The 27,407-nt window shown below is 37.4% G+C and overlaps 1 protein-coding gene across 5 annotated transcripts in view; it reads right to left on the bottom strand.

Moving 5' to 3' along the window:
- Positions 1 to 27,407, bottom strand: part of CALCRL (calcitonin receptor like receptor) — a 67,547-nt gene that overhangs the window by 11,058 nt on the left and 29,082 nt on the right. For all 5 annotated transcript variants that reach the window (XR_007378703.1, XM_048953931.1, XM_048953932.1 and 2 more), the window contains 9 exons: positions 18,265 to 18,364; positions 17,098 to 17,242; positions 15,642 to 15,752; positions 14,659 to 14,771; positions 13,535 to 13,626; positions 8,311 to 8,437; positions 6,087 to 6,240; positions 4,814 to 4,874; positions 4,629 to 4,695 (listed from right to left, as the gene is read on the bottom strand). Coding sequence is in view for 4 of the 5 variants with exons in the window: in XM_048953931.1 (XP_048809888.1) it covers positions 4,629 to 4,695; positions 4,814 to 4,874; positions 6,087 to 6,240; positions 8,311 to 8,437; positions 13,535 to 13,626; positions 14,659 to 14,771; positions 15,642 to 15,752; positions 17,098 to 17,242; positions 18,265 to 18,315 (921 nt within the window). In the remaining variant the exon portion in view is untranslated. The remainder of the gene's footprint in view (positions 1 to 4,628; positions 4,696 to 4,813; positions 4,875 to 6,086; positions 6,241 to 8,310; positions 8,438 to 13,534; positions 13,627 to 14,658; positions 14,772 to 15,641; positions 15,753 to 17,097; positions 17,243 to 18,264; positions 18,365 to 27,407) is intronic.

Here is a 27,407-nt window from a genome sequence, read left to right as displayed (position 1 = left end):
AAGGCGGAGAAGGAGAGTCTAGTTCATTTATCTTCTCTTCAGATAAATTGTCTTTCTTGTCAACAATTATATAGAGAAAAAAGGGGAAGCGGGGAATAAAGAAATGATCAGAAACACAGAAAAGTCCCTTCTACAATAAATAGGAGTTCCCAGTCTAGCAAGCCTCTGCCTCTCTATAGCACAAGTACAAACAGGGAAGCCAATCAGACCATGTGTGTCACCATGTTCTCCACAACCCTGGCAGAATTCCTCTCATGTCAATTAAGGTTTTCATGACAGACAGCTGTGTATTGTTACAGCAATGTGGCCCTTGACAGACATGTTGTTATTTATATTCTACTTACATGCTATTTAAATCATTTTAACAGGAAATTGTTTTACATAGGAAGCTACTGCATTAATTTCTTCTGGAATATTCCAACTACCTCTTGGCTTTGTTTAAGCAACCAAGGTCTTTCGGTTCTCTCTCAAGGGATCCATTAAGATTTTATGCAGCCCACGATTCTCATCCAACTCCCTATGGCACACGCAGACAATAAATCCATACTCCATTTCTAAATTTAATCTCACTTAAATTACTAGTAGAGCATCAGCCTCTCTCAGAATTTTCACCCCTCTTGTGCTTTGGTAGCATAACCAATCCCTATAATACTGTCCTTAGAATGCTAACTGAGGATGAAAGTAGCAGCAGATGGAAGTAAATACCACCCAGAAAATTATTTCATTTGTAAATGCACAGAGTTCTTTTTTATTTACCCACTGAAACAAAACAAACAAACAAAAAAGAAAATAAACACATTCAGTGCTTGCAAGTAAATATCAGGACAGAAAAGTGAGACAGAAAATAGGATCCACTTAAGAAGAGCAATATGAGAGTTAGTAAAAGTACATGTAACCAATGTCACAAGTATAGGGAGCAAGTATGAGGACAAACCAAATTCTTACTGAAATGAATGTCTTGATTTGAACGAGGTAGAGAGTAGATCTTTGCACTTAAGGAAAAATAGGCCAATGAAACTACTCTGAGGTGTTTTATCATCAGATAGACTGTGATGGTTTGCAAAGCCCCAAAGTAGTTCTGTTGTGCTAGCTGCAGCATGAACACACACAGAAGTACTGGCAGCTGCACAGTGACACGAACATCAATCCAGGGAAGTGAACAAAGACAGAAACAAAGGCAGGGAAGGGAATCCTAGATGAAGTTTTGGAGCCTATGCTATGAACTGAGTAGAACTTATGTTCCGCCTTCAGAGCAGTTGTTACGTGCAGTCTCTGACCTGCAATTCCTGATTTAAAAATTCCTAAGGTCTCTGATATTTCTACTTCTCTCCACGTCCAGTTTGTGCTTAGCAGTACTAAGTATTTAAATCCTGTTTAAATTAATTCTTGGTTGCTATAAACAAATCATTTTTGGATCCAGAAACTCACATATTCTTAGACACTTATGGTAGCCATTGCTTGCTTTTAATACAGGTATGCAACTTCAGATCTAAGCCTACCTGAGCCTGGCTTCCTTGGGCCGTGCACTTGTATGTGCTCATGAATACATGTTTTATACCCAACTTACAGACATTCTCTAGGCTGAGTACATGAATGCTAGGCTTTCAACTTCTTGAACCAAGTCCAGCTTAAATTCACGAAACAGGTCAGTGACAAAAGCAGAAACAAACTGAGGCTCCTGAACTTCCTTCTAGTACAAAATCACTAGATGTCAGTCTAAGACACTGGCAAGATCCTCATATATGGTTTTACTGGTGGACAAAAATAACCATTCCTTGAGTATTTATACAAATAACGGCATAGCTTTAGTGGTGCCAAAGCTAACTAAAACACTAGCATACTGGCATATCCAACTCTGAAGTCTCCCTCCACTTTTATCAGTATTTGTCTACTGTAATCATACAATCATAGAATGGGTTGTGTTGCAAGGGACCTTTAAAATTGCTTAGTTCCAACCCCCTGCTATAGGCAGGGATACTTCCCAATAGACCAGGTTGCTCACAGCCTCATCTCCCTGGATTTCCCTGAAGCCTTCTCCAGGCTGAAAAGCCCCAGGTCCCTCAGTCTGTCCTCTTAGGAGAGGCATGCCAGCCCTCCGATCATCTCTGTGGTCCTCCTCTGGACTCACTCCAACAACTGTAAGTCCTTCTTGTGTTGGGGGCCCCAGAATTGGACACAATTCTCCAGGTGGGGTCCCACAAGAGCAGAGTAGAGGGGCAGAATCACTCCCTCAACCTGCTGGTCATACTTCTATTGATGCAATTCAAGATATGGTTGGCCTTCTAGGCTGCAAGTGCACATTGCCGGCTCATGTCAAATCTTTCATCAACTGACACTCGTAAATCCTTCTCCTCAGGGCTGCTCCCTAGCCATTTTTCCCTTAATCTATATCTGTGTTTGAGATTGCCCTGATTCAGGTGCAGGACCTTGCACTTGGCCTTGTTGAATTCCGTAAGGGAGGCAAGGGCCCACCTCTCAAGCCTGACAAGGTCCCTCTGGTTAGCATCCATACTCTAGCGTGTCACCTGCACCACTCAGCTTGATGCCATCTGCAAACTTGCTGTAATAACTAACATCGTTCTCTACTGTTTCATTCCCACTCTATTTCTTTAATTGTGGTTGCTTAGGCAAACATACACAATTAAATGAGCAACTGAAGACAACTCCAGTCAAAATGCAATTTAGGTCTGCTCCCATCTTCAGATTCTTTGGCAGGGATCTGGTCACAGTTACATAATAGCAGGGACCAGCATTTTTGTTGCTAACATTATGTAATTGTAGAATTTTCAGTGATGTACAAGGGTTAAAGACCTAATCCCCATTGGCTTTGGCCAATTTTTCCCAGCACCCCCTTGACAATTCTCTTCATGCCCTTTAATATCTTCCTCCTGCAAATAGAAACTGTGCCTTTTCCCTTGTTATCTAATTTGCAGTTTAATATTGTTACTTAAACTTCTACTAAAGCAGGTCATGCTTAGTAAAGTGTGAAAATTGTATCTGGCAAGCAAGCTGGGAAGCAAATGAGGGTTCTGTTCACCAAGTCTGAACACATGCACTTCATCTTCTGTCTTTATCTCTGGCCTGTCTTTTCTGAATCAGCGTATTAATTTTTTTTGTTACCTAAAAGCAAATAAATAAATAAAATCTTTTACGGTTTTGTCACATCACGCATATCACAAGCAAGATGTGTACTCATGTCTAAACTGTTATTCTTTCCTGGTTTTCAAATAAATCTGCTGATTGCGCTGAGGTGAGAAAAATGCAGTACCTGAAAAATATACGAAAATCAAATGTGTATTTATTTGTAAATTGCAAAGACAATGGATAGGGATTCTGCCAAAAGCCAACACACACAGCAGATTATTATGCTCTTAATAAAACCAAAAGACATTCTTAGTGTTGCCTTGAGTGGAAAGAAGACTTGATAGTTTTGGACTGATCCTGTACGAGCGTCTGAAGTAAGTAGGACCCTTACCACTGTATGATTTTGTTGAGGCCACTGCTGGAAGGAGAAAGTGATCTTACATCCTAAAATGAGGTCAATTAGTAAACAATGGTATCATTCTCATACTACAGTTTTTGTTTTTTTTCTGCTGTTGTTTAAGCAATTATATCTCAGCTTTAAAGAGCTTTTCTACAGTGACAGATCTGTGAAGTGACACCTACGCAAAGGAAGTAATGATCCCACGTTACAATTAAGGGTGAAATATGGTGCCATTCAAGTGAGCAAAAAATAATATTGCTTTCTGAGAAAACAAGATTTCATCTTCTGTGTAAATTGGATTACAGGATTTAGATCTGGTTTTAGCTTTAAAAATTAAAGTACTAGTTAACCCGTCTTTAAGACAACATGTATGGATGACCTAACAGAGCAAGGTATTATCAGTAACATGCCGAGGGCCGTGGATCTCAATAATTTCATGGGGACTACCTCTGGCTTCCCAGGCAGAGGATCACAGATGTGTCATGGTGTCAAAATGGCCTATAAAATATACATTCACCAGTCAACTTCACTGTGACTGAAACTGAATCACAAGAACCACAGGAATTATGGAACAGTCTTCAGAGTGATTTCTCTCTGCGCATAAGTGCCCCACGAATATCCAAAAACATTTAAAAGCAGAGGAAGTTCATATACATCCGAAACCAAAATGTTTCTGAAGGTTACTTAATGTTATCATTCTTAATTTCCTAGCACAAACTGGAAGTCATAAGGAAAGTCATTACACAGATATTTAATATCTTTGCCAGACGAGCTTCAAGTTTCTGTTAAGGTAATTATGTCTGTTAGCATTTTCTTTTACTATGAACTTATTCCTATTTAGAAATTAACTACTGACTGAATTTATTTGGTTAAATTCAACCTTAGAATAATTTAAATATAACATTGATTTAAGTAAAGTGAAGTCTTAAATTACTTCAAATTTATTTCTTCAATAGCAAAGATTTGTGTAATAGCTCCATAGAAAGGCCAAGAAATAGGTATCTTATGTTTTTAGGACACTTACCAGGTTAAGTGAGAATCCTGTAAATGAATGACTGTTAGGAAAGAGCCTAAAACTACTTTATAAGCCACCAAGAACAATTTTAAAAAGTCAAGTGAGAAAAGTTATTTGAAAAATGCCTACCAATAGAGCAGCACAAATAGGGCCATGGATGATGTAGAGCAGATGAGTATCAGAGCTGATCCAACAGCTAGAGAAAAGAAGCAAGGAAAGAAAAACATTTGGTATTTTGTTATCTGTTCTATTCCTTATTCTTCTCCTTAAACTAAAAATAATCATTTTGCAAAGCAAATTGAGATACTACTTACTTGTCATTATAATACAAGCTTCTAGCAACAGCATGTATGCAGGCAGGGATCAGTGGAAAACCTGCGAATAGGAAACATTTTCTTAATACATAAACTTACTAGCCAATAAGTAAATAGCTAACTAAACTTGCATCTTCTGCAGAGATCCTCCATCTCATCCAAATTATTTGTAAGTGCAGAGCAAAAAAAGGATCAATCCAGTTTCTATTTTCCCAGATTTATTTTAGAGGAGTGTATGAAACCTTATTCCCACTCTCCTATCTGAAAATCCATATCAACGTATAGAAAGAAGAGGCAAATCAAAATTTATAATTATTTAGAATATTAACACAGATGGTTTTCTGTGAATCTGCTACAATCTGCAGTAACGCTCAACGCTAAGTAAGATAAGTATACCTCTGTCTGTAACTGTGTATAAATAACATGATTAACAATGTTAACTGTGTTCCTCCTGGTGTTTTCTGGGTATCCATAAAACAATATTCCTTGCAAAAATAAAGAATTAAATAAAATTAAACAGGCTAGAAACCTGGCACGTACAAAATTTAAAATAATAATTATTTGAGGTGCTTCACATCCTGGTGATCCCTATTTTTTAGAAACCACAGAGTACATGTTAGCTCTCAGCCTCATCTCAGCTGTGCCCATTGTGGTGTGGCCAGTGACATAGGCACCGAGTCACGCTGTAGCTGAAAGTGCCCATGCAATAAGCTGAGGAACAAGTCCTCACTCGCGCTTTGTGTATATGTTGTTCTACACTATCTGAAACCACTGGGTTTGGCTTATTAGTTCTAACACGGATATTACTTCAGATCGTTAGCTACAGCTACTCTGTATTTGCAGAGTGAACAATACAGGTCAAATGGAACCGCTGGAAAAATAAGTTCTTAGCCATTCAGTTTTGACCCTCCACCCTAGACATGGCAAGACTTCTCTGAAAACAAACATTCATTCCTGAATAAATATCTTCAGTGAGGAACAATGAATAATTACTTCTTAATGTCTTTTTATAATAAGAGACTATTTTCTCTGTACAAAGGAGGAGCCACTTCCTGACAACAGAAACAATCTCTCTTTCAGCAAAGATAGAGCTACATTCAACTTCCTATATTAATATTTCTAGGCCTGTTAAAACATAACAGACAAAGAAGAAGGGCATGCTGTCATTGTTCAAATCTACCACCTCAGAGAAGCAACAGGACAGCTGTTCAACCGCTCATGAAAAGGAGTTAAAGATAGCACTGGCCTGAAAATACAGTGTGAAATTGCATACCCCAGCCAAGAAGGTAATACCACATCAAGTGCTGTTTCTCAGCAAAAACAGCCACCACAATAAGGGTATGCAGGTAAATGCCTTCGCACAGCATCCAGAAGTAGTTGCAACCCATTAGGTACAGGTAGATAAACATTGACACTTTGCAGCTAACCTGTGGAAAAGAAAACACAGTACAATATGAATTCTTAATTTGCAAAAATCTCACAGAGAAGTACTTGGAAAAAATATTTTATTTTATAGAATTAAAATTCCATATTTTATAGCCAGTCTATTTTTACTAAGCCAATATAAGAAGCAAACATCCTCAAGCATGATGGCAGGAAGCAGTAATGATAATATCTCCCTTTGTCACAAATAGTGACACGTTTGATCATTCCAGTTAAAATGGAGCCCTCAAATTAACAGACGCACTAAAAAAACACCGTTTGAAGAAGCTAATTCTCTGGCAGTTATACCAGTTACAACATACAGAATGATAAACATTCTGAACATCCTTACAATATTTCCAATTTAAACCTAGTCACAACTGAAATTAGCCCCAGGGTACAGTTCATATGGCCGATTCTAGTCATAAGCATTCTTGATTGCAAATATTAGGCTCATTCAGAATATCCTGACATTCTTCAATTGCAGCGTTACGTAAGAGTTTGCTGTTAAGATTAAAAGAGTGAAATTGCAAATAAGAAATAAGATGCTGTTATTTCTCTCCTGTTTTCTCCTATGGAAATCAGTGTGCTTGATTAATTGGGTTGGAAGGGACCTTAAAGATCATCTAATTCCAACCCGCCTGCCATGGGCAGGATTGCCAGCCACCAGTGCCTCATCTTCCTAGCCTTGAACACCTCCACAGATGGGGCAGCCACAGCTTCTCTGAGCAACCTGTGTCAGAGCTCCACTACCCCCTTTGAAAAAAATGTCCTCCTAATATGTCATCTAAAACTCCTCCCTTTTATTTTAAAGCCATTCTCTCCCTTGTCCTATCACTATCTGCCTGCAGAATAAATCAGCCTCCATCTTCCATACTGGAAGGCCACAGTGAGGTCTCCCCAGAGCTTTCTGTTCTCTGAGCTAAGGAAGGCCAACTGCTTGGAAGCCCCAGACCTGGATGCAGTACTCTAAATGAGACCTCACATGGACAGAGTAGAGGGGAATGGGACAATCACCTCTCTCAACCTGCGGTCGCCCCTCTTTGAATGCAGCCCAGGATACTGATTGCATTCAGAGCTACAACAGTGCATTGCTGGCTCACGTCAATCTCTTCATCCGCTAGGACCTCCAAGTCCTTCTGCACAGGACTCTCGGGAGAAACAACTCATCACTAGCCTCCATCTAGCCATAGAGCTGATGACCACAGCCCTCTGGTTGTGACCAATTATTTATCCATCTAATCGTCCACCCTTCAAAATCCATTTCTCTCCAGTTTAGAGACAAGAATGTGGTGTGCGACCATGTCCAAGGCCCTGCACAAACCCAAGTGGATGACATCAGTTGCCCTTCCTTTGTCCACCAGCTTAAACCAAATAAACAACGCAATAATGTTTTACCATGTTCTGCTACTTCACATATTAATGATTATTAGCAGCTAACTCAAGCCTGTTTTTCAGTATTTTTATGAGCTTTCACAGAAGAGAGAATTGATCTTTTTCCAGAAGCTGTTGGAATCAAGGATTTTTACCCTGTCACAGAATTAAAACTTATCTTCCACATCTAATTAAAAATAAAACCACAGTTAGGGATCTGTATGTGCATTTCAGTTCCTAGCCTTGCAGGAGAGGCTACTCATTCACACTTAACCCAATGAGAGAGAGACAAAAAGTATTTTCATTTCAACTCGAGATCGAAAGCAAAAGCCCTAAAAAAGTTGCTGAGAGAGCCAGAATACACTACCAAACTTGGGCTGTCACAGCCTCACTGACATCACGACAACAGGCTACTTTCTTGCAGTTGTTTCAGTGCAGAAGTCATCTGTACAAATTCAGAAGAGTACTTCAGTACACTTTGTCTCTGAGGCTGCTTTATTATTTCAAAACCTCAAATGTGAAGGGCCCAAATCACTGTTTGACATCTGTTGCAATATGTAGCATGGATACATTATTACTGAACATTTTGCCCTTGCTGTACACAGCATTTCATCAACTGTTCATGCTTCATTTCTCCCTTCTACATCACTGAAATGTTTCGCATACAAATCAACAAAGCTGCCAGATATACTTTCACTTACTGGATTAGCTGCAACTAATTCCTGATTGTTGGCAATTGCAGTCAGTGAAATTATTGTTACAACAGAGTTGCAAACAAAAGAGAAAAAGAGATTTTTATGAAGAGTAATCCTCTGGCAACTCAAGCTCCTAGAAAAGAGAAAGAAGAACAAATGAATACACAAGGGGGCAGCTATGTGTAACTGGGGACAACTCTGAAATTTTGAAATACTAAAGCTGTTTATTATGCACTCTTACATCAACCCTTTCTTCAACTCCAGTCCAAATTTAATAGAATGATGTGAAAGGTAATACCTTCCCTTAATCTCTAGTTCATTTGACAACAAGAGGAAAACAAGTATGTTCAGTTCAAATACATTTACAACTAAGGACTTGCATTACAGTGGTTACCTAAAAATAATTTGGATACCGGTAATAACATGTTTCTGAAAACATTCTGCTTTTGTTAGTGTCTGATGATCTTCCAACTCACCATCACACCCAAGCTTGAGGAAGTTGTGTCAGTTATGTTTCAATTTACTCACATCTGCCAGGATTTTTGGAGGACAATTCTATTTTACTCACATTATTGGTCACTTTTCTTCCCTAATCCTACAGCTAGAGAAATGCCCAAATAAGTAAAAGAGTGAAAAATATTATCTTGGCTCGTCTATAATCAAGTTATAAGCAGAATATGAAAGTTAAAAAATGCAATATGCAAAATGTTTGTGTTTATTTTCAACATTTCCTTTGAATATTGCAATAAAATTTCAGACTAAAATATATTTTGAAGGGTTATTAAAAAAATAAAAATAATACTTAATTAGACCATTGTGAGACAGCTTAGTTTTACCCCACTGATGATGTATTGTTGTAACCCCAGCTAGTAATCCTGCTCAGTATGAAAGAAACCACAGGTCCAGACATTTGATGTATGCCCTTGGCTGAGGACCCACTGGAATGAGGCTGCCATCCATGAGATTATGACTGAACACCTCTAAGTCAGAATTCCCCCCTAAATGTAGCAATACTGCAGTACTGAGGCATCTTGGTGGGCTTGCAATAGCCAGCCGCTTTGGCTGCCAGTGCAGAGTAAAGAGAAGGGGGAAATGGTTTGAGACTCAAAGAGGGTAGACTTAGGTTGGATATAAGGAAAAAATCTTTTACAGTGGGGGTGGTGAGGCAGTGGAACAGGTTGCCCAGAGAGGTGGTTGATGCCCCATCTCTGGAGACTTTCAAGGCGAGGCTGAATCAGGCTCTGGGCAACCTGATCTAGCTGCAGGGGAGTTGGACTAGATGGTCTTCACAGGTCCCTTCCTACTGTAAGGATTCTATGATCTACGATTCTGTGATTCTAAATTATACCCAACACTGAGCATAGGAATAGTGGATTTCTGCTTAGCCATCACCCTAAAGAAAAAAAAAAAAAAGCAGATCTAACTGTCATTGCAGAGATAGAAGTGTTGTTCATTCAAGTTTTCCAAAGAAACTGATTTTTTCAAACAAACACCAAACAAAATTGGAGTTTCTGCAAGTCACACCTTGGAGCCATAAGGCATTTCCAGCCTCATGTCCCCAAATATAGGTCAGAGAAAACTCTCTAGAAACCAGTGCTGCCATACAGTGTGGCACACAGATCAACTCTGATCCTAAACCATCTTCTAGTATCCAAGCTTTATCTGACTGAGGAAATTACACATACTTTATATAAATTAAATGAAATAAATTGTGATATAAATTAAGTGGAAAAGTGTATTTCATTAGGCTTTACAAATACTTTTGTTTCTAATGTTGTTTTTAATCTGTGTGTGTTTAAACAACACACGAAGTTTGATTATCAAAACATGCTTAGTTTTTATATTCTTTGAATATATATATCTTGCTGCACTTTTTTCCTATACGGTTCATATAGCAAGAAGGAAAGGAGCACTGGATTCCAGCTAACAGTTTTGTATAAACAAGTCCTGAAGAACTCTGGAAGCCCGTCTGCTTATTGTTAAGATTCAGTGCAGAGGCAAGGAAAAGCACGTACAACTAACGGGGCCATCTCCCGGGGTCATCCAGCAGCTGTTCCTGTTGAATATGCAAACACACCCATCCACACCCACCTCCACCCATGCAGAAAAGGATTGAAAGGATCACCGGACAAGAAACAAGAAAGCAAGACTGCTGACATTTAAAAATGAAATTTGCTTTTGGTAATAAAGGCATTTCTTCATTACACTCCCTGCCCCTCCCTTTTCTGTTATCCTTCCTATTTCCTTCTTCTGACTTTTTCTTAGTGACACTGTCCTTTAGTCATCTAATTCTCATACTAACGATCAGCATTAAGATAACCTACCATTGAATGCTTTACCCCACGTGGCACAAAATAAAAAACAACAACAAAACCCTCCTGTTATGTACTTTTATGCAGTATAATTATGTATTTATAATTTCACTTCTGTATGTCTTGGCACTAAGGAAAAATTATTTCGAGAAGAAAAAAAGATGTCATTTTCTAATTTCTATTCAAAAAAAAAAAGTGAGATCCATATATACACCCAAGGGGAATTAGCCTTTATGCTTGGGTGAACTTAAAGTGATTTAGGAACCCCACTATCTTTCCATCTGTCTTATCCAGTGTTTGTCCACACTAAGTTCAGTGTTGGTCACCTCTGCAAGCGCTGTCAGATCACTGGGTGATGCTTCGTCAACAGCTTCTCCTTCATTCCAGATTTTTTCCTTTTTCTCAGTGCCCTGCTCTTTTAGGTTTTCTGTTAACTCACTTTTCCTTCTTAATGAAAATAACCATACAACTTTTTAAAGAAAAGTAATCTGTGAAATTATGCACAATTTTGAGTATGTAACAGAACGAGAAAGGAGAGTCACTGCAAATCACTACTCTTGTCTTCACTGATGATTTCTCCGGTAGAAAGACTGGAGTTCCAAGTTTGTATAACCCATTTTAAAACAAAAATCCACTTGAGGAGCACAAGTCACAAATTGAACTGATATTTCCAATGATAGTTTTCTGAAGAAAAAAAATTGAAATTGAAAATAAAATGCACAGAACTGTAATAATATGAAAAAAAAAATCAGTGAAAAATCAAGTAATTGATAGTTGGAAAAGCTGAAGATTTTTGGGAAAAAAAAAAAAAAAAAAAAGCTGTCATTTTTCCTATGAAGAAATACCCCACTTCTCTAATTAAACCTGAAGATACTGCAATGGTCAGCAAGCCAGCAAATGTTGTCTGGAAACAACCTAAGAGAATAAATTCATAGGCTTCCCCACACAATAGCATAAAAAAAAAGAAGAAAGTCCACCTGTTAAGAAGCTATGAATAATTACACAAGCTTCAGCTGATACATAATACATCCTGGTATTAATCTAGATCCTTAAATATCCTTCTGGTACTAAAAATACTTTAGAGGAACTGCACATCCCAAGAGAATAACTTGTAGAGAACTTTCTTTAGTTTCCTTTAAATTCTGTAATTTCCTTTTACATCCCAACATAACCACAGTCTAGAAGTTGTGGTGTTTGAGTCTAGATTAATTCCATGTGCTTCTCTGAAGACAGAGGATCCTTCTACAAAAGGGAGAAAAAAGTTCCTGGAGGGTATGACAAATGTAACAGTTGTGATGGTAGTGAAGCAAACCACCTTCTTCTGTAGGAACTGCCACAAACTAAGATAAAATTGGCTCGGTTTGCATTTGTAGCACAGAAAAATTCGCTGTCTTTGAGCTTTTAAAATCGTATTCAAAAGCTTTTAGCTTTTACCTTACAAATTTATGGCAATGCATTTTTTTTCTACCACGTGAGATTTTTTCATCTGTTGAACTTTATTATGAGGTTCACAATAAAGGCACTGTATTTTTTAATGCAAGAAATCAAACCTATAGGGACTTGGGACCATGTAAAATTTGAATTTTGTCGAGGGAAAGTGAATTTGGAAATACGAAAAGTAGTCAGAAACAGCTAAAAAATCATTTTAAATGCATTTCAAAAAGAGGAGCTATAAACTTGAAACATTCTGTAAGAAATTTACTGCAATGCTATTCCAGAACTTGGGCAAATAATGCATAACTAAATTGGAAACACTACCTTCTGCCAGATCTGACAAAAATGGAAAAATTTTTCAGCAGATATCTACTACCCCTACCAAATCAACTCAAAGTCTGGAATAAGAGAAAAGCAAAATCTGAAATAGCCCAGCAATTATTGATGTAGGTGCTACTCCTATTTACATATTAGGGGAAAAAAAAGAAAAAAAAGAAGATGGAGTGAAATGGAAGGGTACAGTGATGAGAAACAGCTAAGATTGCGAAGTGGATCTGTCTATCATAGAGCAAATCCACCTTTTCCAATGAAGAACAGATGCAGAAATGATTAAAGGAGTGCCAGTTAACAAGGAGAGCCGACACCACGCAATGCAGCATTTGGCAGAGAACAGCTCGTCATTGACAGCGCCGCGCTTCGCCTCAGCTCTGCTCATGTGGCAACCCTGCAGTGACACTGGTTTCAGCTTCCTACTAAGCCTCATCGTCTTACAAACACAAAAAAAGTGAGCAAAGTCTGAAGCAGACAATTTTTTAAGACCCACACGCTATACTCCAAGTTATGAAATTGGTTACGTTGGCAACACACTACTCAGGCTTGCTTGTAAGATGACATAGTAACTGCTAGAGAGTGGACAGAACAGAACTCTCAGAAAAATAATACAATGAATAAGGAAAATTAAGATTATTTTTATAGTTGTCATTCCTAATGTTGCTTTTAGCTTTATTTTCTTCACAATTTATTGTGTTATGTGGCTATTTACTTCAGAATGTGACTTATATGCCATCTTTACACCATGTGTGTGTGACTTATATACCGTAAGTATTTTGGTTTCCATTTACTCTTTAGTATGACCCAGGCTTGACATATCCACATCTTAAGTTATAATTAAAAACAAACAAACATAAGCAACCCTTCTCCATCAGAAATGCTTGTTTAGTAGTTGGGTGTGTTTTCTAAGTGCCATTTTCCCCATTTCCAACATCTGCTACAATTTTTAATTTGCAGTTCGGGAATTCTAGGTTTCTGAGGAAAGAAACCTAAAATTTTATTATAACAGCATGTTCAATGCCAAACCAATATACTGATTTTTTTTCCACCTTGTTGCTCCATCTAATTTACTGGGAAGGCCTGTGTTTCAAAAACATTGAAACCAGCATTGTGGCAAGCACTAATACTTGGTAAAAAATTTTAAGTGTACTTACTTAAAGTAAAAGAATATGCCAAGAGAAATCAGAAGTGAGGCAATTGAAAGACCATGTCCTATGATGGCCAAATAATACAAATTCAGAGCAGTCTGCAACAGAAGAATAAAACGAAGCACATGTGATTCATGCAGGATTACTAAGGAAGAACATGCTTATACATCTCTTCTACTTACAAAATGACTGTAATGGGATTCAGAAAATAAAAACTTTACTGATAATGAGCCAATCCAGAATCCTGCAAATCATCTTACTAAAATCGCTTTCTGTTGGGCAAAAACCAGATTCATTTAAAACACTTGAAATTCTCTCTTAGATGTTAAAACATCAAGCTTTTAAATACACACTATGTTTTTTCTGAGTATTTATATAAAAAGTGGTCATTTCTGCTACTGTGCTCAGTGCACTCCCATCTGAGATTGGATTCATCTATCAAACATCTCTTAAAGGAAATAATGTGTTGCACATATGAACGCGCATTTTTTCCTCCCATAATTTTTTCCTCTTACAAAGATATTTTCTTTGTACCAATGTTTTGTTTTAAGAATGAAAAAAAATTAACAATGATTCCGAACTATCAAAGACTAAATGGAAAAATCAAACAAATCTGCAGCCAAATTATAGTATGAAAAGCTAGATGGATAGCAAAATAATAATGAAGAACTGGTAAAGTTATGTTAGGCATACGTACAAGACGTTACCATCAATTACTTGAATTAATAGTTTCAATTCTACCAATAACAAAATTCTGCTTTCAATTATGGAACCTGCCTCACAAATTTGCTTTTTTTGTTTTCAATTACAAAAATCATCATCTTACACAGAAGAAAAAGAAAGATCTTTAGGTTAAACCTTATATTACCATGATAAAACATAGTTATCTAGATTGTGTAAGAAGGAATCACAGCCTGCATACATGAGCTCATACAATAGATACTGTACACATCCTCTCAACCTATTAGTCCAATTTAATGTTTGAAAGGCTGCAGACTTGTGAAATCACATAAATAGATTACAGGTAAAGCTTTAAGAATTATTAGATGAGACACTGTGCATGCCAGAATTTTTCAAGCTTCACAGATGAGTTTCTTGAGACTGGTGACATGCATTTATTCCTTTCCTACCTTCACTTTTTCGTGCGTATAGATATTACACTGGGTGTAGTTTGTCCATGTCCTGTTGCTTTCTGGGTGTCTAAACCAGTTCCCATTTGGATCACAGATCTTTGTAACTTTTTCTACAGGCAGTCAGAGTAGTCGAAAAGAAAAAGAAACAAGGCAAAAACACAACAGTCAGCAGTGAAGTTCTACTTCCTGATCCTCATGTTTCACGAAAAAGATTGGCAAACAAATGACAGCTTTATTAATATGACTAGAGAGACGCTGCTTGTTACTTGGAATTCTGAGAAACCAGAGGCCATTGCTTTTGCTTGGCAAGGGCAACTAATGATGTGTTTTTTCTTAAAAAAAAAAAAAGAAAACCAAACAAATACATTTCCCCTCTACAAAATACAATCAAAATATATCAAGCTGTTACAGAACTACCAGATGAAGTGACAAGGATACTTAAATGGCTACTTCAACATGCAAGATATAAATGGAAGTCTAACATCCTACCACTGTAAATTGAACAGGCAGGAAAACATCAATAGAGAAACCACTCTAGAATCAGACTGGAGAATTTCCAGGACCACATAATGATTAAATCAAATAGAAACGGGCACCAGAAGACCTTGGGAAATAGCAAATGCAGCAGAAGCTGACAAGAGTGGAAGTCTATGACATTTTCCACATGCTCACACAGTGGCAAAGTTCAACTTACTGGAAAAGACTCACTTGTGGGAGAAACACTTGTTAACTTCGGCTGCCAAATTGAGGTAAAAAAAAAAATATTACATTTCTGCTTTCCTCTCAGAAGGTAAAGCTCAGCACCAAGAGCTAAGCTCTCCACTTTTCTGTGATAAAGGTGAAGTGCAAACAATGCATTTGAAGCTACTGAAATTCTGATGCATTAGTGGCTTGAGTAAGGCAAAGAGTAGGCATCAAGCACCCAAAAACTCCTTTCATTAAGCAATACGTTTATGTAGAAAGCCCATGCACACACTTACCTGATGGATTGAAATCTTGGAAGTAGTCAGGACAATGCTGTACTGATACAGTTCCTGCAGCAACATCACTCCAGCACAACCAGCCATCCCACGTCCTGTTACAGTAAGGACCTAGAAACAAGTGGACAACTGGTAATAAAATAACTCTTCCTTCATAGCAGTCTTTCAAACATAAGGTATAACACCGGACAAGGTAAGTTTCTCATTTGCACACTTTGCTTCGTAAAGATAAAAATGGAAACTTAAAATTAACCAGCAGTTAATATTTCATGTAATAGAAACGCCTCCTTTTAGGTATATTTCTCAGAATACATTTTAAAATCCGTTACCATTCCTCTTTAAATTATCTATCCCTACAGTTCATAAAACACATGAGATCTAGAGCACGGCAGGGTAATATTCTCTGGGCAAAGCAAAGTAAACCAATTCAAACCAAAAAACGCACAATAAAGATCTCTGAATCTTACCTGCCCTGGCAGGGGGTTGATGATCTTTAAAGGTCCCTTCCAATCCAAGCCATTCTATGGTTCTACGATTTTGCCAAGACCCTTTTATTGAATTTATTTACATTTTGAATGTATACCTAAACTATAAATGTGTTTATTAGCTCACTGAAAACTAAGTGGTATCCTAAAAACAATCAGAAAGCCTATCTGGGAGGCAGCCACTGTTTCTCTTCCTCAGAGATGAACCTGCAGCTATTTGTCCATTCAAGGTCAGGGATGTTGCAGAGTCCCACAAGAGCCTGTTTTAATCCCTCACTGTACTCAGTGTAGATCTGTTTTAGAACACCTAAAATAAACTTCCTTTGAGAATCAGCTGGGGCTTTATAACAAATTTCTTTCCCAGAACACATGCAGAAGGACTGACCACAGATTGGAAAAATATTTTTTCTGTCTTCCTTCAGTCTTCTATTCAAAAAAATAATACCACCTTCTCCCTGCTCCTCAAACTATCGTGAAGACTCAAACACCATACTTCCTCTACTCCTGATCTGGACATTTTCCAATTTGTCCATATTGTTCTGAAGTTGTGGTGCCCTGGCCTCTACATAAGCTTCTACATAAACACTCCCATATCCATTTCTGGCTTCCAGACATTTGTTTTCCTCAAAGAAACATCTCAGAAGAGAAAAAAAACATTTTGTGAAAGAGTGCAATTGCCTCTTCTCCCCAGAACCAGTTAATATTTTCAGAAATTATAATGCAGAAACAGTCTCAATTTTTAAAATCTGAATATTCCTTTAACATTTTCTTATCAAAAATAAAAGATTTGTGACAGGTGATATACATCATACTACTTTAATGTTGTTTCTAAAAAACTGTACAAAAAGCCTGAAAGAATGATTGCTACCAAGACATGACATGAAAATAAATAAAGGCTCAGGACCCTGAATTACTTTAATTATATGTTGGGCACTTCCCTTTGGAAAATCTTGGGAGAAAGTAAACTCTACCTTCTTTCCTATGAATGGGATCTTGCATAATTTTCTGGTAGCATTCATACTGTGCTGTCATAATTTTATTCCGTGTAAAACTCAGTTGACCGAAGTCCTCTGTCATATTCTGATGACCTTCAGATGGAATAGCAGTGGCAAATAACTAGGAGGAAAAAGACTTTTTTAGCAAGTCATCTTTTTTCAACCAATTTTGAAACTACGACTCACATACCAACCGATAATAATAAAAATTCAAAATCTTAAAATAGTGCATTTGAAATATAATTTTACTGAAGCAAAGTGATCTTCAAATCTTACTACTGATAATCTGATATTGTGTTCTTCTGGCTTATTTAACAATTCTTATTACTGAATCTTGGCAAATATCACCTGATTGAGCATGGAGGAATAAATATCTGCAAGATTCATAAAAAATAATTAAAAAATGCAGAGACAGCATGGAAACAATCACAAGTGCATAGACAGCTTTTTCAACATACAGTGCAGTATATGATATTTGTATTCTTTTAAGAGGCATCTGGATCAGAAACAAAATGATCCTTTATGAAAAGGCTGCCCATACAGTCAAAGCTTTTGATTAGCTTATACGCTGTCTCATTTATCTATGGTCTTGTGAAGCAGTCAGTCTTCAGAATACAGAGAAGTGTTCAAATGACATGAAATCCACTGCAGTAGTTTTTCAAAACAAAACTTGCACACACAAAAGTCAATCTTGAACTTTCAACTACATTTTTAAAGAAGCAGCAAGTTTTACCTGAATCAACTAAGCTTCACGGAAAATAAAACATCTGCAGATAGAAATACTGTATCTTTCTCATGCAAGCAAAGAAATTAAAAGTCCCTAGGATTTCCTTCGAATCTGTGCGATAAGTCTTCCCCACTCTTCCATGAAATTACACAGCACTACTTATATGTCACATGTCACCTGCTACCATAAACTTCTATGCTAGCAAAAGATACATTTGGTTCAACAGAGGCAATTACTATTACTGTTCCTTTAGTACTGTTAATAAAAGGAAGACATGAGACAGATAGTAATCCTGCTCTGCAGAAACTGTATTTGAATACATCATTACCTTATAGAAAAATAAAAATTCCTATGGCATTCTGTACAGCCTTGCTCAAATGATACTGACTTAAAAAACAAAAAATGATAAAACTCACCAAAGTAGCCGAGAGGAAGAACAGCAAGAACGTGATCCATTTTTTTGTCATTTTTATTTCTGACGCAGTGTATTTTATGTTGTGATTGAATTAATGCAAACTGCCATAGAAAAAAATATAGGAAAAAAAAGTTATTTCGTGAAAGCAACAACTGATGAATGACTTCATATTTTCTTTATGCAGTAGAACAAATCAGTGGAGGTCCACCCAATTTTTATTCAACCTAGTGTCTTTTGACCTACATGGAGATGCACAATATCACGTGAAGAAAATGCATTCAGTTCACCGTAGCAAATTCCAGCACCCAGATCTTGCCTGCACCAGCACATCCATCTCTCACAGTTCAGGCAGGAAAGGCCCCACCCATGGCCTCAACTAATTCCACTTCTTCAGAGGGTTTATCTCAATTTGGTAGCTGATATCAACTCTAACAGACAGACAGCAATTAACAGGTCCCAACGGCCAAGATCTGAGTTGCCTACTTAATTCAAAGATTGAACTGCTACTGAAGCAAGAGGGCTGCTGCTGTCCAAATATCTTCATGGAAACCTTCCTCCTGACTCAAGGCACATTTGACCTGCGATGATACTTGTGCTTGTTTCTGGATTTTTTTTTCCTATCCAGCATCACAACCTACAAGTGGTGCACAAGAAACAAGCGATAGTACATTGCCCAGCACAGAGAATTTTACACAAAGATAGTACTTCTAGAACATCTCATTCACAAAAAGCAAGCGTTCTGCACCTACTTTGCCAATACAGTGGCACTGAGTCTTCTTAACTGTAATTCAATAAACAGCATTTTGTAGGCTGTACAGACTAAATCTTGATAGAAATACAAGAAACCTGTTTTAAATTCAGTTACTGCTGCCCCATTTTAATCCAGAGCAAGACTGCATCAGTGATCCTCCGTCTATTTTTACTGTTGGCGTGCAAGCCTCTAATACTGATTGCTGGAAATTGCCCAGGTAATTCAGTGGAGCACTGGATTTCAAATATGCTGTTTTGAAGTTTTTTTAAAAGATTAACAGGAAGACCAACTGACACACACAAAATATTTTTGCAATGCAATCCAACAGTTCTTTAGAAAATCCACATCTGATGAGAACTACAGTGAAGTGCTAATTGCAGAAATCACCATTTGTCACACAGTACGGCAGCTTTTTGGTCTTTGTTACTGAACACATTGTTAATTAAAAACATCTAAATATCCATGTTTAATGACTGAACATCAAGTGAATAGAAAATACAGATGCAGACACCCATATTAGTAATGGCATGATGTGGTTTCAATTGTATGTGATAATTGGGAAAGGGGTACAGTAATTCAAACCTGATAAAATTCTTATGACATTTTTAGTTGTGCCTATTTACCTGGGAGAGAAAGAACCAGAACACTGGCGTTCTAAAAAAATCAAAATTAACTACTTGGATGTAAAGAAATACTCTAATTGTTCCCTGCTCTCTCCAAGACATGTGAAAGCACATCTGCAGAGGTTTAAAGGCCATACAGAATGTTAACAGAACAAAGAAAGCAATGGAGTAGAACATAGCGATTGTTATTTTACATTTCTTTGTTTTTTTGCACATGAAGAAGTTCAAAATAATTTTCCCTACAATAGTTCCAAAAATCCTTTTGCTACAAGAGACAGTGGATGAGAAATTTGAAATAAAGATTAGATATGGCCCTTGATTAACCTTACTTATATTTCTTTACGTATATGATATTGTATGAACAGCAGCAAAACTCATCTGTGTTGCTTCACAGTTCATGACTGTTTCTGTTTTACAATATAAAAAGTCACCCTTTGGATCCGTTCCTTTAAGAGTCTGTATCTAGTGGTTCTGTAGACAATTCATATCAAATACTCCAGTATCCAGCATTAAGTTATTAATTCTCCTCAAGTGATAAAAGATTAAGTCTATTATTTTCACAATGCTTTCTACTTATTCCTTGCAATTACTAACTTGTAAATACAAAAACTTATACATAGAGGGAAAAAAAGCATTATCTTCCCAAATATTACTATTGGATTTAATTACAAAATGCAGGGTGAGGGTCATTCAGATGCCTATTTCAGCAAATCATGTCGGACTTCAGCAAAGCATTTCTTTCATCATCAGATGAATTCATTCAAAGTTTATTTCAGTTGGATAGGACAAGCACTTTCACAGCAAGATTAAAATCTTTCTTAGCAATGGACAGCAGTATACTCAGTTATTGAATGAGGTAGCAGGACAGTACTCTTGACAAAGTAGGGTTGTTTTTATATAGCATCTGTTTTCATGAGCTCAAAAACTAATAAAATTCTCAGGACTCTCATAACTGGGAGACATGAGATGCACAAGGCACAGAAGTTAATAAATAGAAGAACCCACTGTTAGATTTCTTAAAATAATAATAATGCTTCCCAAGGCACTGTTCTACTGTTACACATCTTCAACAATTCTACTGTGGGGAAAAGTGGGCATTTTTATTAGACCAAGATTAACTTTGAGTGTAATGGAAGTTAACCTGTGGGAAAAGGTGGCAGGAGTCTATGCAGCATCCTTCAACGCCACTCACTGTAAGCCAGGGGGCACAACCTCAGAACTAACGGTTCTGGTGCCCGGCCTGTTTTCCCAGTAAAAGACCATCAGTGGGATGAGAAGGGCAAATTTCAATAGCAATTCATATCTCTAAAATTTTTTTTTTTTTTTTTCTTAATGCATGTTGCCAAAACATCAGGGGAGCACAAAAAAATGAAAACGGGGAAAAAAAAACTCAAGAAAAAGAAGCCAATCCCACACAAAAAGTATGAAATAAACCAAACCAAGCAAACAAAAATAACAGCAAAAGCAACAGCAAAAATAAGAACTTTTTGTCTTCATTACAATTGCCAAAAGAGAAAGCACAGGAGCATGCTGTGTTTCTCAGTGATAGCGGTGACATCTATTGAATAACAAATTCAAAAGGAACTGCAACGTAGCCAAAAGGGTCACTGGTACAGCTTTAGCAGATGTTCACGTTTCTCTTCCTCCTACTTTCTTTGCACAGCCATCCGTCCTGCCTCATCAGCTGTTTCTACTTTTAATCTTTTCCCACTCTCCCAAGAATAAATGTCACCCTTGCTGAGTTCCAGACACTTCCCATTTCAATCATACAGCAAAAGGGTAAAAAAAAATTAAATTAACAAGTGAAGAAATAAGGATTTTTTTGAACTTCATTCACCTGACTGCATTTAATACATCAAGAAAATACACAGGCTTTTACCTTAAGCACCTGCCCTTTAGCTTGACTTGAAGTCAAAATGCATCTCTGTATGTCTGAGATAGAGTTACTGACATTATTGTGCCTACATTCATACACTGCACAAGTGTATTCCACAAATTGTCTGGTAATCTGTGACTCTCCTGAGAAAAATTTTCCAGTAAAAATTCCATTAGCTTGCAACGATGCTGTAACATTGCAACACTGAAGTTGAACGTGCAAACGTAGATGTATATATCCTTCCTCTCTGCTGAAAGTGGCAGTGCAAATGGCTATTTCTTGACAAAAAAAACACACCCTCTTCCTGTTATTCTAGCACTCCCTACTTTCTTGGGGCTAGCACTCTCAGACTGGGTATTTTGTTATTTCTGGTTCTTTTTAGAGATAGGGATACAGTTCAAAGTATTTCATTCCCTCAGGTAGGGTTTGGTTCTTTCAGCCCAAGGTACAGCCAAAAAAAAAACAAGTTGGAAAATGTCCAACCCTTTCCAAGCATCCCTAATGTGAATTGCTGTATTACACTGTTAGGAAATTCCAGGAGCCCCAAGCAGAGCTACAGAATCACTTACTTCTCTGGTCACATAAGTTTTGGGGGAAAAGACTCTTCTTGTTTTTTTTTGTTTTGTTTTGTTTTGTTTTTCCTAACTATAATGGCTTTTGTGGACCATATTATGTTAGTCCTGAAAGTGAACTACCTCCAAGCTTGCACAGAGGCCAATTCAGGGCAATTTGGAAATCCTCCTTACCAGGTAAATGCTCTTTTATTTCTGAAGGGACTTCTGCTAATTTTTGGACCAAACTGCTCTGATGGCATTACACAACAGTTCACACCTATATGTGTAGGAATTTCTCCATCCTCCTAATAATTATGGGGATAATGAAGGAAACTAAAAAATAATGGCCACAGAACAAATGTACTGAACACTGGGTAGAACAGTTTCATGACATCAGAATTCCTTGCTCCCTACTGGTGCTTTTAACTAAGACCCAAGCATCAGCAGTTGCAGACTCCTAAAACAGGTGAGACAGGAAACTGAAAGATGGTTCTCTAAGACTACTTCTAAAGCATAGAAGCACTAGCTCTTCACAGCTTCCTACAGACCTCAACTGCACTGTTTATTCAGGTTTTTTAAAACAGCAGCCAAAAAACCCACATTTATATACACTGAAATCCATAAGTTGCTGTACTTTGCAATAAACAAAGTTTAATTTACACATACCTATTTAAAGCACTGATAGGACCTGTGAATCCTGTCCTGTGAATGCTGGCAGAGCTGCTGTAAGGCAGTGCTTACAGAATTACTATTGCTGCACTTATTCTTTGATACTTGCGTGACCACCACTCTTCAAATCAGATACGGTCGCGTCATGGAAAACAGATTAACAGAAGTAAAAACAGAAATGCTTCCAGTACCAACTCCTTCAGAGGGCTGGGACAGATCACTGTGCGTACCACTGGCTGGTAATGGGCAGCATCACAAATATGCAGTACTACAAAGAGCTTGCCTAAGAAATGCAGCAGCGCATACAAGGATCAACTGAGATCCCTTCATTTGCAGAACAACAAAAAAAAAATGCTTACAGGCCTATTAAAGATGTCCCCAAGTGGGCTGATAACTATGAAAAGATGTGCAATATTCACTGCATCACCACAAAATATAATATAGAAAACAAACTCCATGTGCAACAAACCCAGTTTCTTTCAACTTTTCATTACTTTTCATTCTCCAGACTCGCATCACTTCTCACACGCACAGAGACATCTTATATAAATGTCAAATCCTTTGTTCCACACACTAACTTTTCTCCCTCTTTCTATCTTCCTTTCTAAGTTTTTTACTACCAAGTAGTATGACAGCATTTACTTTCCTCTTGTGAACTAAAAGAAGAAATGTATGAACCGTATGTGTGGTCCTAGAAATGAACACATACGGCGTGTTTCAAGGCCCACTTAGAGGCTTACAGCAAGTAGAAAATTAGCTTTAGTTCCCAAAGATGTATCATATCTTTTATTCTATTACCATTCAAATTGTTTGGGTTTTTTTTTTTCTTTCATCACTCGAGAAGCTTGCCAGAGGCCTTGCAGAGATTGCAGAACCATCTGTAGATAAAATTACACAGATTAAATTACTTCTGTGTACTTTTTCCCATTAACAGCTTTTGGCTACCATTCATCTAAGTTTTTTTCTCCTGCTTTTTCTCCCACTTCCAACAGATTATACTAGCAGTTACTGACAACACTCTTGGCCATTTCTAACAAATCCTAAAATTGTAAGAACGTACCCATAAATTGATGGTGGTGCTTGTTCTCCATGCTATATATTACAGTTTAAAACCAACCAAACTAACCAACCAATCAAAAAAAACAAACCCAAAAAACAAACCAAAAAACCACAACCCACACAAAAACGCAAACAACCCACAAAACTGTCATTACAACAGTTCTGAGGGCAAAACTTTAACAGGTTTCTTCCCATGGAATAATCAGCAACTTCTGCCCTCAGGCACTGTCTCTCCTCTCTACACAACAGACTGCAGAGCTAAGATGGTTTTGTGTCTTTGTCCATTGCACCAACTTGGCTCTTTAAATATACACTGACAGGGATTCTATTGACAAAAAAGGATGCATACCTTTAGGTATAGCTGTTAGAAATACAAAAACATTTCCTTCTTTTGTTCTTGCAGATACAGACATTCTCTCTGCCTCTGTTTCAATGTTTCAATGCCTTTATTATAGATTATTAAAGTTCTAGTCTTCCCACTGAAATAAGTTGAACTTTCTATTGACTTTAACATACGAAGCCAGCAGTATGAAATGCTGCAATTCCACATGGAAGAAATGCAATGACTCGATTACAGACTAATAGAGCTAAAACTCAGCAGGATTGTTTTCACTTGTTAGATATCTAACTGCCAAATAAACGCATCATATGAACGTTAGAAATATTAAAGCAAAATAATAATACTCCACACTTCCAAAATAATTTCACAATGTTTTCTTGGTTATATTTTCTGCCAATAGTACTGATTATTTCATCTTCTAAATGAAAACCACTATCAAAGTCTGATAGCGTCATATAGTATAAATCTTCCTTACGTCTAGCCTAAAAAGAGATAACAAGAACTGGCAGCAAGCATAAAATGACCTTTACTATTGAAATCAGTTTCCCAGGAACACACACCTTTACATATTTTATCAAATTAAAATTACAATTAAAAAGCAGGATAATATTTTCTCCACTAATCACATTTTCAAATGATTGAGTTTCGTTCATTTAGTGCTTGTTTTACAGTTCCTGCCTTATACTGCCTGAGCCCACAATTCTACTGGAGTCATAGAATATCACAGAATATCCCAAGCTGGAAGAACTCTTATTTCTTCATTCCAGCTGCTTATTCAAGCAGGGACTGTCTTTAATATTTTAGACTAGGCCTTCATTAAACATTTTATTCCAAGGGCTCTATCTTTCTTCCTGTCTCCTTTTACAACTCCTTGCAGCTTGAAAATACAGGACAAGGATTTGCAGAGACAACACTGCCATTCATACAGTTGCTACAGCGAGGACAAGTTTCATTCATCCCTACAGAGTGGGGGCACAGGCCTTAACTGAGAGCACGAAGACAGAGAACTGATTTTTTTGCTATGATTAAGAGAAATGAGAGCCTTAACAGCATGCTCCAAACAAGAATGTTTCTCATCTTGCTTTCCACTCAGCTTGCATCTGCTGATATTAATACCACAAAGAGTAACTAACCTGCAATAAGTCTCAGCAGCACTGCATGTTGGAAGGGTGTACAACGAGAATTTCATCCTGTAGCAGAGAGTCTTTGCCTGCTTCTTTTCTTTCTTCTAGCAGCTTCTTCGTTCTCTCACACTTGGCTCCCTACTCCCTCCTTTCCCAACTGGGAAATACAAGGGAGTTTATTTCAAATATTTTATTTTAAACAGAGTACAGTTATAAGATTAAATTTTATATGTGGAAAATAAGGCACGTTAACCTCTCCTCCAAACATTTCTGCACTTCCAAGAAAAATCAGTCACTCTGAATTAAAACAGTGACAGCATGAATTGATGACTTCATCAAATAGACATGAAGACAATTCTACAAAAACTCTCGCTCAGATGTTTGACGTTCATTTATTTTCCAGATGCTGCCTCTTCACAAGTGCAGAGAGTGAACTGCTGCTCTATGTATGTCTTGCAGGTGGTGTTTTTATTTGAAGGACTGCTGCAGCTTACCAAGGACCGAAAAGAAATCCAAAGGTTGCTTTGTGAAAATGGTTACAGTTTGAAGCCATTTACTCAACTGGTCCCCTTATGAAAGCTTTCTTGTGGTTGTTCATTACAACGTTAATTTTACAAGAGCAGTATTTTTGTAGTTCAAAGACTTTTCTCGAGGTCAGAACAATGCGATAGGAACAGGAGAATGAATTAAGCAAAATGCTTTAGGACTTTTGTTTTTTTTCCAAGCTTACTGATCTTTTGATACTGACACTTTTTGTCACTGGCCTCGAGCCAGTTAGGCAATTTCTTGTGTTCTGCGAAAGTCACAGGTCTTAAATCACAAATTCTCCCAGATTCACATATAGAAGCGCGAACACTTTCACAAAAACGCAAACAGAAATGCTCTATTTTTTTTTTTTAAATCAAATTTCCTTATATGAAGTTTTATATAAGCGTTATTTTTTAGGTGGACCACAGCACGCTAACAACTCAGAGCAGGACAGAGAGAGAGCAGGTGGCCAGGAAAGGGAACTGCTCGTGCCAGCATAAACACAGTGTTGCAGTAACCACCACATTAGAACCAGCATCCTAAATTTGAGTTCACCTTTGGTCATTGACTTCAATACAACGGATAAAGCAAACAGAGGTAAGTTTGCAAAGGAAGTATCTGAAGCACTATCATCTTTTGATTTTGTGTTGATAAACTTATATATTTTGGGAAACCCAACCAAACAAAACATAATATAAAGAAACACTCCTGAAGTTTTCATCTTTTCAGCAGTAATAATTGGTCTCATTGACAATTAACACTCAGACAGAAGTTCATTCTGAATATTGACATTTTCACTCACAGAAAATTTCTGTGCATTCACTACTCCAAAAAAAGTTCAGATAAATTTAAGGCAATTAAAAAAAAGTTCAGCTTAGCATACTTAATTAAAACAAACAAAAAAACAAAACGCTCAGCTACTTCAAAGTCTTTACCAGGTCAACTTAAGCCACCACAGTTCAAGTCATTTCCTCTTTCAGAACACATTTAAAACTTCACATGCCGAAAGTCATAAGAGCAAGATCTGGTATATTTCAGCCTTTGAATATGAGACATTACAAGCTATTCTGAGCTAAATTATCAAAACTATTAATCTTTACTGTAGCAAAAGCCAAGAAAAAGCAGCCAAAACCAGTCTTTTGAATTCTAGCAGTTTGAAGCCTGTCTTTTTTCCTTTTTAATTAGCTTGTTATTTCCCATTTTTTTTCCTATGCTTTTTCACCTTTTGTATTTCTCAAATGGCATTTTATCAGCAAATATTTTAGTTGGACTCATACAGAGCGTGTTAGCCATAAAGGAGATTTGTGAGATTCAAAATGCTAAAAACCAGTAGTAGTTACCCCAGCAGTATGGAAAGTATCATAAAACATTTGGAGTTGGGAGGGAGCATTAAGCATCATCTAGTCCAACTCTCCTGGAATGAACAGGGACAGCCACAGCTAGATCAGGGTGCTCAGAGCCCCATCCAGCCTTGTTTTGGTTGTCCCCAGGGACAGGACATTGGCCACCTCTCTGGGCAATCTCTTCTTAGGCCTCACCACCCTTACTGCAAAAAAATCTCTTCCTTAAGTCTTACCTAAATACCTCCTCTTTTAGTTTGAACCCATTTCCCCTTGTCCT

Source organism: Lagopus muta, chromosome 8, assembly GCF_023343835.1.
Source record: "Lagopus muta isolate bLagMut1 chromosome 8, bLagMut1 primary, whole genome shotgun sequence".
Classification (NCBI taxonomy): Eukaryota; Metazoa; Chordata; class Aves; order Galliformes; family Phasianidae; genus Lagopus; species Lagopus muta.
This window is presented reverse-complemented; position numbering and strand designations above follow the sequence as displayed.